This window comes from Drosophila eugracilis, unplaced genomic scaffold, assembly GCF_018153835.1.
Source record: "Drosophila eugracilis isolate 14026-0451.02 unplaced genomic scaffold, ASM1815383v1 contig_90, whole genome shotgun sequence".
NCBI lineage: Eukaryota > Metazoa > Arthropoda > Insecta > Diptera > Drosophilidae > Drosophila > Drosophila eugracilis.
This window is the reverse complement of record NW_024573812.1, coordinates 5,714,073-5,725,203: the sequence shown is the minus strand read 5'-3', so window position 1 is coordinate 5,725,203 and position 11,131 is coordinate 5,714,073. Positions and strand designations below refer to the sequence as shown.

Genomic DNA, 11,131 nt, shown 5'->3' with positions numbered 1-11,131 from the left:
GTTCAAATGATAAAATTACACAACTCATTGTAAGAGTAAACTATCTGTTATTTAAATGCTTACGTTTGGCAAATAAATTTGTTGTTATCCCCGCTTTGGAATATATAAACAAAGAAGTTCCACTTGTTGCAGTTATTTCACAACAACAGCACTGCTAATTAACCAGAATTTCGAATTTTTGTTCAAAGCACACGTGTGTCATCCGGTAAAATATCACTTAACTTCTCAGTCGAAAGGGGTTTATTGAAGCCTGATTGGAATTAGCAATATCTTATCTACAGTTAATCTGCAAACAATAAAATATATCACGATAATAATAGTCTACGTTCTACGTTTAACAACACAGCGTTTGACGAGCAATCGATAGGTAGAAATCGATACAAAGCTCACTAAACACAGCTTCATTTTACTATCGATTGGAATTAATTGAAAATTAAAAAAATTAGTTAAAACTAAAGTTTATCTTTTGCGTATTAGTTTTAGAAACAAAATAATAATTTGTTAAGCATAAAAATTTATTGTAACGAAGAAAAGAAATTATATGCCCTAACATATAAAGATAAATGAACGAGCAGTCATTTTCTAATACCAATCATACCAAAGCAATTTTAAATTTCATATTATGTTATTATTAATATTTATTAATATTTAATATTAATTAACGATAATATATATATACGATAGTTCAAAAATTACACTTAGTCACTAATCGATTTCTTAAATTTTAGCAAGTACTTAACACTTATCATTTCTATTTAAAGTTTTAAAAATATATTTTTAAAAATATACACTTAAAATAATCACATTCTGTGATGTATTAGAACCTTGCAGAATTTAGGATATTACTTAATAAGTTAAGTTAAATTGAACTCATATCAACCACAAGCTTTACCATTAATAGAGTAATAAATGCTTAAAAAACAAATTTAAAACCCTTTGGCGGACTATCGTTTCACACTTCGTGAACTATCGATAGTAAGAAAACGCGTTTAGTACTTCCTAGCAGTACTACTCACATATACATACTACTTTTGCCATTTTTATCATGGCGATTTCTTTTTGACATTTGACTACAACTGGGCGCACGTGTTTTCGGGCAAGGCTCTGTGCTAAATTATAGTAAAATCAAAGTAAATATTGAATTGTGCGGCATTTAATTGCGTTGTTACTAATCCGAATATTGTGCGTATTCCGTTAAACAGATGAATCCGGAGAAGCTGAAGAAGTTGCAGGCGCAGGTGCGCATTGGCGGCAAGGGCACCCCCCGCCGCAAGAAGAAGATTGTCCACTCCACGCCCGCCACTGACGACAAGAAGCTGCAGTCGTCCCTCAAGAAGCTGTCGGTGAACACCATTCCCGGCATCGAGGAGGTGAACATCATCAAGAATGATGGCACCGTCATTCACTTCAACAATCCCAAGGCTCAGGCCTCTCTGCCGACGAACACGTTCGCCATCACTGGCCATGGGGAGAACAAGACGATCACCGAGATGGTTCCCGGTATCCTGACGCAACTGGGTCCCCAGGACATCAACCAGCTGAAGAAGCTGGCCACGGAGATTGCCAATAAGAGCGGCGCCGGCGGCGCAGCCGGTTCTTCGGCCGCCGATGCCGGTGATGATGATGTGCCCGATCTGGTTGAGAACTTCGAAGAAGTAGCCATTGCCGGCACAAAGGAGGAGAAGTCCGGTGAGGTGGCGGCCTCCGCTTAGGAAGGTCCAACCCCATCCATTTGGACATCAAATCACACACAACACAAAAACCACATACAAAACATACGGGGCCAGGGAGCAATTCGAAGGGGCAGGCATACAGGACACACACCCACAACCCAGAAGACGGAATCACACACCACTCCCCTATTCCGTATCCAAAACGAAAGCGGAACCACTCCGGACTACTGCGGCTGTTCTGACCTGGATGGGCCACCTTCGTGCTTCCCTCTAGCCACTTTTCTGGGGGTCATGCTAAACACACTATACTAAAAATACAACAAAAATAAAGGCATCCGAGTGAGCGCTGAACAGAACACATAAGCATAATAACTATACTTAACATACTAAGGGAACCCTTCAATCTTAATCTAATAGTAATAGTTTGGAACCGTCAAATGTATTTTTCCAAAGCGATTAAAGCACGTTTCCTTAACCAACAAAATGAAAAACTACAGTCCAAACAATACACACAAACACACACATTCTAGTTTTTGCCGCCCTCCCAAGGAAATACACAGATGTATCTATATAGATATATATATGCCCTCGTAATACACACTACATACTATATATAAATACGGTTTTCGGAAGAATTGAATCGAGGTGATTAGGGGAATAACGCAGACACTCCAGAATAAGTCATTGCCAAGTCGCGACAGAGAGGAATATATATTTTTAGCACTAGCTCTTTACCTATTTTCCCGAACTTCCGACTTTTCGATGTAAACCCCGCCCTCAAAACAATCCTCAATTCAAAACGTAAACAGGCTGAGACCATAATTATTATTTGATTTCGATTCGAAAATTATGTACCAAAATTGTTGAAAACGTTTTTATAATTTGTAAACTATTGTTTTAGACCATCATACATACATTACATTAAAAGAACTGTAAAAAACATATGAATTATCCATATTTCTCGTTTTGCTTTTGGTTTTATTTTCTTTTTTTTAGTTTTTTGCTTGCATAATCGACATGTGTGTGAGTAAGCCAGTGTGTGTATGCATAGCAACGCTTTTGTGTGTGGTTTTTAGGGGGTGGAAGGGGCGCTGTATAAAAGCACGCGGCAGTAAAAACTTGTTGACATTGGGAATAATAAACTAAAAAACGCAGATGGTAAAAAAAAACCTTCTTCAAAAGAAACTTTAACCCCTTCGTAACATCATAATTATCCGGCCAAAATACAAAGTTAAAAAGCCAAAGCATGCGGTAAATGTGTCTTGCTGAGCATTCGTGTGTAGTCGTTTGAAAATCTTCCAATGAGTCACCTTTAAATTGGCTTAATATTGCGATTAGGCCAGTTCAACCGGAATGTTTCTTGAAGTTTCTATATGTGCGCATAAACAAGTGATTGCGGTTTCTTATCAGCTTTTTAAACGACCTATAATATTAAGGTTGATGCAAATGTTTTGGTTTCTATCAGTTGGCGAGGTCATTTGCAGTAAGCTAATTCTATTAGGTCTGAGAAATTATAAGTCTTTAATTGATGTTTATTGGGGACCTATTGTTTTTTTATTTACTTTGATTTCTGACCATTTAAATTTGCCGGTTGGCCTGCCAACTCGTCTTTAATACACTCATACATACTTATACAATTTATAGTTAAGAAATATATGTACATATGGATGTCCATTTTCAAAAACTTTTTAAAATAAGCTTTGTTTTCAATGTGAAATAAAATTTCATTAATTAGCGTTCCAAAATAAAAAAAAAACCGTATGAAATAATTACCATAACAGCACTACAATAATAACTAAGAAAAGGTGTTACCAGACGGACAATAATGGTATCAACGGACAATGATATCAACAAGATCTACAATGTTTAAATGCTATTATTAGTTAAAATTCGTTTGACACATATAAAATCGAATTAATTTCTGTTTTATTAAATTGGTGTAAATTTCAAGAATTATTGTTATCCCACAACCACTGTAGCAATATTCAAGCATACATAATATACAGCGTTGCCAGATGTCGATGATAAACTACCGCCATAAACTCGAAAATGAAATATTTTCAATCTTTAATTGATTTTTAAAATTAAACATATTTTGGCTAACTAAAGAGTACGCATTTCCTTTTTACAAATGCTGCAAACTACCTTGCAGGCAACTCTACCCGACACAGGAGTGTCAACACGATGGAAAACTGGCGTTCCGACCACCGGAATAGTCCTTTTTTGTGGATTCATCCGTATATTGTTGGGCTTTCGTTCACTTTCCACACAACAGCAGAGAAGAAAACTCAGGGGCACCGCCTCACCTTCTTCCAAAGTCTGCGGAAGATTACGATTTCGTGTCTCCGGCAACAGAAGACTAGCGAAACCTCCCAGGATCAGCAGGCCTCCCATCACTATTAATGGTAGGACGACCCGAATCGAATCATCTCTACCATGAGCCGATAAATCATCTTTACCATGAATTGAAAAACCGTGTTGGCCCTGCAATGGAGAAAGATTGAGATATAAGGTAATCCCTAAATCCCTCCCCACTTACCATATGATTAATCATCGGTATAACTATAGGTCCAACCATGGCCACCACCGAACTGAAGCTCATGCCCAGTCCCCGCACCACCGTGGGATATAATTCCGATGCCAGGAGCGGCAGGACCACAAAGGACGAACTAATGCCCATCTTGCCTACGCAGTAGAGCAGCAGCGTAATGTCCGGATAGACGAACGTGGCCACGCAGGCCACTCCTCCCACCAGCATCGAAATAAAAAGGATCCAACGCCTTCCAAAGTAACTCAATCCCGGCCAGAGCAACAAATATGTTGGCAGTTCGACTGCCCCGGCCAAAAAGAAGTTCCAGATCTCATCCCCTCCAAGAGCTGGGGCATAGTAACTTAATCCAACGTAGACACTTGTGTTGGCAAACCAAATTAGGGTGATGATTAAGGTCTTACGACGCATATTGGGTCCCCGAAACAAGTCCAGAATGCCATAGTGAGTATTAGACGTTGATTCAGCTTCTGCAGCTTTTGAGCTAAACAATTTCCGCTGCAGGCGTTCCATAAAATCGCGATTCACACGCACACCATTCAATCTGGCCATGACCTTAAGTATTTTCGTGGCCTTTCTGGTTTTTCCCATGGCCATTAACCATCTCGGCGATTCTGGCAGCACGAAAAAGCAGGAGAACAGCATCAGCAGCGGCATGGACACAGCCAAACTGAGTTCTCGCCAATCCCGGACGACGTATACTACTCCGGCCAGCACCACCAAGCCCAAGGAATAGGCAATATTCGAGACGATTGTGCAGAACACTCTCTTATCCGGACCCACCAGCTCGATGGCCAGGACATAAGGACTTGCAAGGATTGCCGGTACTGTCAGGCCCACCACAAATCGCATGCCCAACCAGGTATAATAGTTCCAGGCGAAGGCACTTGCAGCACAGGCGGTAATCTCAAGCAGCAGATAGGCGTAGAAAGAGGGGCGCCGACCCCACAAATCAACTAGGTATCCAAAAACATAGTTACCCAAAAGTCCACCAATACCGAAGACAACCAAAGCCAGGGTAACCAGGAAGCTACGGTCGCAAACCAGGTTCCACTGCAAAAGGAATGTAGAGATAATATTTGTAAATAATACAGCTTAGAAATGTGAGTACGAAAAGATCTTAACGATGTAAAAATAAGTATAGTTATCTTTTGCATAGGGATGAAATATATACCTCTTGAACCACCGTACTGGAGTATATGGATTTATCGTAGTGCCAACCATGTTGACATGGCACCACTTGCGCCGTGTCGGGCTGCAACTTGAGCAAATCATCCGCCTGCTGACGAATCAAACTCGGAGGAGGGCGGTACTCCAGATAACGGACTATATCGCTGTAATTCCTCGCGTACATAGAACACTCGGCATAGGCTCCATTACGATTGCGAGGAATGCTCAAGTTCTTCACCAGCTGCACGTAGTCCTGCGTCCATGGCTCCAGCTCTGGAACTCGACAAAAGTGCTGTGGTGTGGCCGCTATAAACAACTGGCTGGAATATTATGTCACGTTATTTGGGTATTTATTAAGTTTTATCTCCAAAGGAAATAATAATTAAGTTTCATTTCAATTTTTGCTTATTAAGAAGGGTTACAACTCTTAAGAACTCAACCGGATTACGAACCTATAGGCGTGAAAGGCGCAGGGAAGAGCGGCTGGCAATAGAACCGTACATATGATGACTTTCTGGTATAGCCCAAAGGAGCCCACCTCCCGCAGCACCTCATCGAAATCCATGTCCGCCCGTTAGCCAGACGCTCGCACAACTGACGATCGCGCCGATCACCTTGTCCACATCCATTCCAGTCCAGGAACTGGTGGCGCAGCAGGGGCTGATTGGACATAATTACATTACGGCCACTCGTGCGCATTAATTAATTGGACACCGCGGCGTGGACAAGGTTCGAACTCGTTGAGCGCCCCAAACCCAACCAAAATCCCAAATCAAAGCGAGCTCTCGACTACGTAGGGTTAGTTAGTCGGTCTGTATTTCTTCATGTCTAAGGTGTAGCAGCACTGGGCACATAAAATTAAGTTACATATTTCTAAAACTGGAAAGGAAACTATAGATCATCATGATCTGTCTAATTGCGAGACAATCCGATGAGGGCCAGTATGTACATGAAGATGTTGATGATGTCCAAGTAAAGGTTCAGTGCGGCGAAAATGTATTCCTCCGGACTAATGGAGTACTTGTGATTACCGCCCAGCATTAACTGGGTATCGTACACCAAATAAACGGAAAAGAGCAACGCTCCCAGGGAGGCATAAACCATTCCGATCACCTTGCCCGGAACGAAGATAGCAACGATACCAAATATGATAAAGACCACTAAGCAGGCCACCAAAACTCCTCCGCACATCGTAAAGTCGTACTTGGTCTGCAGGGCAAACAGGGTGAGCGCAAGAGATACCGCTGCCGTGATGCCCACTGCCATCAGGACCTCACTGGCCTCGTACTGTCCAGCGACCATTCCTAGGAGGAAGGATTCGGCCACGGTGAACAGGAACAGGAAAATGAAATTCAGAGGTGTCTTTCGGCGTACACTTTCACAGCAGGCCATAGAAATCATGGTCACAATAAGAACGGCCTACAAAATATGGATTTAATGTTTAACAAAATAATTTAAATATAACTTCCTAAAACTCACCAAAGCTATCCAAAACAAAGCCGGATTTTTTTGAACCCATTCTTGAGAGGCTTTCGAGAAGGTGAAAACACTAACAAAACCGAAAGTGATTAGTAATTGACACTAAAAATAGAACAAATATAGATTAGTAAAACGAACAAAAATGTTAGTAAATGAAAAATATAAGGCGGATATGTATGTATATAATTTTTAAGTGATTAAAATGTTTTATTTATATGTTATATGTTATTTCTTATATGTATATTCTCCATATGAATATATATTTTTTTAGCCAGGAAATGGTACAATTTATAAGGAAGACGCTTAACCCTTCATTTAGATATTTTGTAAACAATATAGTTTAGAAAATATTGAATGAAAGAAACTTAAGTTTTAAAACCCCTTAGCAACTTACCATCAATATTAAGTAGACCTTCCGTATGAAGCCCTTCCGGATGCTTTGGTCATCGAAGGCGAAACTCTTGTCCGCCTCCGCATCTGTATATGCACCAGTTTCATCGCCTGCATATTTAGAAGACAAATTCAAGGAAATAGGAAAGTTAATACAATGACTAACCGTACTGAAAGTGGTTGTCGCTGCTCATGGCTAAATCGTTATGACTAAAGTTAATAGACTCTCTCTGACGGCTGACAATGTGCGTGTATGTCAGCTTAATGGAACCGAATGGCCCTTTCTAGGTGTCTCCATACGGCCGACAACTGCAGATTAGCCGGTACCTGACTCTTATCACAGGCATACACTCAAACTTCAGATAAGATTCCTATATTGATATGGGTGAGTAACTGATATTGCCACCAGACCATTTTCAAACACGTCTGTGCACTCTCCCTTTAAATGGTTTGTGAATCACAGCATTGGGACACATATAGAATCAATATATTTCCCGAAGACTTATCTGATGAAAGTTAGCCGCGAGTGATATATTTCTTAGTCTTTTACGGAGAGAACTTAATGCAGTTGGCTATATATGCTATAGCGCAGTCGATTATCTAATCTAATACACTTTTCCGCATTCAATTTCGACTGGTTTAGCCCAACCCGGGCGGTACTTACCTTGCTGGTAGTGATACATTTTATGGCTACGCCTTGCTGGAATTCACACGAACTACTGAACAGGTGGCCGGGTCAAAAGCATGCTATGGGACCAACCCGAAAATTAAAACACCCGGTCTGCAGATAACAAAGTAAACTTAAGTAATGATAAAGCAAAAGGTAGACGAAAGAAGGTCTACACTGTAGAAGTAATCCAACCAGACTGAAGTTGCATCTGATTGTGGCTAACTGACTGGTTGGTTGAACTGGATGAACCATTGGGAGAAGCCCTACAATGCTGAGGTCTGTGGCTGCTTTAATAAATAGATGCGCTTTATTGTTGACTTTAAACTCAGTGTCGCTGCACGGGTTACAATGTTCGGTACTTGATTCATAGTTGCACAAATCGGGATTCCTTGGTTATTACACACGGTTAAATGTTATGCTTTAACAACAACAGCAATCCATATTTCTTATATATTTTCACATAAATATTTTCATACGTGACTATTTATTTTGGTTTTTTGTGAATCTGAATGGTTTGGTATAGTTATTTTTTGAGTTTTTGGAAATTTTGAAAGAGTAACAAAATCACATGTAAACTAAGCAAGAATACAACGCGAAACATAATTAAATGACTTATTATAATAATTCATAACTTTAAAGATTGCCCCCACTGGAAAGGTAGTATTGAGATTACGCCACAAATATGTTGTTACTTTCGGTTAATGACTACACCGTTTAAAGCGAAAACACTTTTAAGAGTTAGAACGGAACTTAGTCGCGCGATGCGCCAATAATAGTCAGAATGTACATAAAGATATTGATGATATCCAAGTAAAGGTTCAGTGCGGCGAAGATGTATTCTTCCGGACTGATGGAGTACTTGTGCTCGCCGCCCATCATTAGCTGGGTATCGTAAATAAGGTAAACGGAGAAAAGCAACGCTCCGATCGAAGCGTACACCAATGTAATAATCTTTCCCTTAATGAAAATGGCCACTATGCCAAAGATCAGGAAAACCACCATGCATGCGATCAGAATCCCTCCCATCATAGTGAAATCGTACTTGGTTTGCATTGCAAACAATGTTAGAGCCAGACAAACCGCAGCAGTTATGCCCACTGCCATGAGTACCTAGAATTTAAATTAAGTTTTTTTAAAGGGAATTTGGTACAAACAGCTAAGTACTCACCTCCCGAGGAGCATATCTGGTAGCCGTAACTCCTACTAAAAATGATTGAGCTATTGTGAACAATCCAAGGAAAATAAAGTTGGTTGGTGTTTGGCGACGAACGCTTTCACAGCAAGCCATGGACAGCATGGTTACTATCATCACAGCAAATGCAACCCAAAAGAGCCACATGTTATGCCGGGCGAAATCCTTTGTGCCCTGGTGAAACACAAACAGGGCGACAGCTCCAAATGTAACGATGAGTTGTCCCTAAAAGAAAGGAAATCATTTACTTTACACACTATTTAGTGCGTGTCAACACACACTCACCATTAAAATCAGGTACACTTTTCTTATAAATCCACGCCGGATGCTCTGGTCATCGAAAGAAAAGTTTTTAGGTTGACTCTCTGGATCATCGTAGGCTCCATAGCCACCCGCTGATGGTGGCGGTTGAATAAATCCCGGTTGAGGCGCATAACCACCAGGCGGTGGCCCCTGTCCATAAGGATAGGGCTGCGCACCGCCCTGGGCATAAGGCGGATAGCCTTGCGGAGGTCCTTGCGGTGGGTATCCTCCCTGAGGCGGATATCCACCCCCGCCATATCCTCCCTGAGGCGGGTAACCTCCTCCATAATTGTACTGCTGGTTGGGATCTGTCGAAAAAGGCATATCTTTTCAGTTTAAAATCAAAGCAAGTGAGTCTGAACAATTTGTCTACCAAGAACTGTAAAACCTAAATGAAACGCTCTGTATAACGAAGATATGTGGGAAAACCAAGCAACAATCTCGAGCAAATATGCGTTTACAAACAACCATGATAAGAAGGGACAATAACTTTATGTAAAGAGAGAATTTGCGGAAATGAATCACAGGCCCTAGGGACGAACAAAAGCATGCGATCATAAACCGGGAAAGCAGAAACACTCGCTTAGAAGTCAAAAGATTGAACCTTGGTATTGGGGGTACTGGGGAACACTTTGCCAGGACATTCTCAAGGGACTTCGTTACCGCTGTGGAGTAAATGTAGATCTGTTAGTACGGCCTGTTCTCTTTTCACTCACCTTGCATTGTTTTGATGGTTTTTCTTTTTACCTGTAAAGATAGATATAGAGATGTCAACAAAGAATTAGCTAATTAAATTAGTAACCAAGAAATATATGTACATAGTTTCTAATTTCACTCTTTGCTGGCATGCAACTTTAATTATCAATCAATTTAGCACTTGCGTACTGGCTGGGAAATTTTTGTTTGTTGTGGCCAAATGACGTGTGCTTCTTCATCTATTGGGTGTGGGTAGTCCTAAGCAAGCTGGCTATTCCCAAGTGTACCTTTACTTTGACCCGCAAGTGTATGCGCTGCCTTAATCTAGTCACAGCTATTAAATTGGTTCAGCTGGATCACCACCATTGCAAAAAATACGTATGTACACAGTTAAATTGGTGACTCACTTATTTTAAATGTTCTCGAAATTTACGGGAAACTACACTATTATAAATACAATTGCCAAGACCTATGACCTTTCTATAAACGAAATTACACTACGTGAATGTATTATTACCTCTAGATCTCGTTTAAATTTTATCTAAACAAACAAATTAATGTTGTTTTTCTGAACAAATTTTTTTTATATATTACAGAGATGGAACTCTTGACTTATATCGAAATTTAGATGTAGAGAAGCGACAATCGACCATCGGGACATATTTTAAATGGAAGGTGAGAATATTTTCTCAAAATTAAAATGTTTACAAAAATCAAACTAAACAAGTTTTTAAAATATTTTATATGTGAAAATATTTGTTAGTGTTTAATATTATTTCTTAAATAAAAATATTAAATATAAAATATTATTTTGAGTCTACACAAATAAATTATTTATTAAATCAGTTGAACACATTAAGAGTTAGGATTATTTTTTCAAAGGAAATTAATTTATTTTTGAATATAATCAATCTAAATAAAATTATATTTCAGCACTTCACAGAATCGTACAGTAATTTTTGGGATGTTTGGAGTAAGTGACGCAACAAGCTAGGAATAGTCTTGTAATT

At 39.8% G+C, this 11,131-nt stretch overlaps 4 protein-coding genes across 7 annotated transcripts; 1 reads left to right on the top strand and 3 right to left on the bottom strand.

Moving 5' to 3' along the window:
* The first annotated feature begins 1,024 nt into the window (after positions 1–1,024).
* LOC108112758 (transcription factor BTF3 homolog 4) lies at positions 1,025–2,029 on the top strand. Its single transcript, XM_017223014.2, has 2 exons — positions 1,025–1,130; positions 1,203–2,029. The coding sequence occupies exon 2, from the start codon at positions 1,203–1,205 to the stop codon at positions 1,710–1,712; it is 510 nt and encodes a 169-aa protein (XP_017078503.1). The 5' UTR covers positions 1,025–1,130; the 3' UTR covers positions 1,713–2,029.
* LOC108112759 (beta-alanine transporter) lies at positions 1,940–5,956 on the bottom strand. Its single transcript, XM_017223016.2, has 4 exons — positions 5,844–5,956; positions 5,396–5,711; positions 4,213–5,274; positions 1,940–4,157 (listed from the first exon to the last, which is right to left on the bottom strand). Exons 1-4 carry the CDS (start codon positions 5,954–5,956, stop codon positions 3,777–3,779), a joined length of 1,872 nt encoding a protein of 623 aa, XP_017078505.1. The 3' UTR covers positions 1,940–3,776.
* Positions 5,957–6,185: 229 nt separating this feature from the next.
* On the bottom strand, positions 6,186–8,115 carry LOC108112757 (protein lifeguard 1). Of its 3 annotated transcripts, none has more exons than XM_017223012.1 (4): positions 7,925–8,115; positions 7,265–7,371; positions 6,871–6,972; positions 6,186–6,810 (listed from the first exon to the last, which is right to left on the bottom strand). In XM_017223012.1, the coding sequence occupies exons 1-4, from the start codon at positions 7,941–7,943 to the stop codon at positions 6,304–6,306; spliced, it is 735 nt and encodes a 244-aa protein (XP_017078501.1). In that variant the 5' UTR covers positions 7,944–8,115; the 3' UTR covers positions 6,186–6,303. The 3 variants fall into 3 exon arrangements, with proteins under 3 accessions (XP_017078501.1, XP_017078500.1, XP_017078502.1); XM_017223011.2 differs by lacking the exon at positions 7,925–8,115 and adding an exon at positions 7,427–7,722; XM_017223013.2 differs by lacking the exon at positions 7,925–8,115 and adding an exon at positions 7,427–7,699 and having other exon boundaries at positions 7,265–7,347.
* Positions 8,116–8,215: 100 nt separating this feature from the next.
* Positions 8,216–10,758, bottom strand: LOC108112756 (protein lifeguard 1). 2 transcript variants are annotated; one of them, XM_017223009.1, is made up of 5 exons: positions 10,639–10,758; positions 10,030–10,090; positions 9,408–9,733; positions 9,099–9,347; positions 8,216–9,040 (listed from the first exon to the last, which is right to left on the bottom strand). In XM_017223009.1, the coding sequence occupies exons 2-5, from the start codon at positions 10,067–10,069 to the stop codon at positions 8,681–8,683; spliced, it is 975 nt and encodes a 324-aa protein (XP_017078498.1). In that variant the 5' UTR covers positions 10,070–10,090; positions 10,639–10,758; the 3' UTR covers positions 8,216–8,680. The 2 variants fall into 2 exon arrangements, with proteins under 2 accessions (XP_017078498.1, XP_017078499.1); XM_017223010.1 differs by lacking the exon at positions 10,030–10,090 and adding an exon at positions 10,142–10,172 and having other exon boundaries at positions 10,639–10,750.
* Positions 10,759–11,131: the final 373 nt, after the last annotated feature.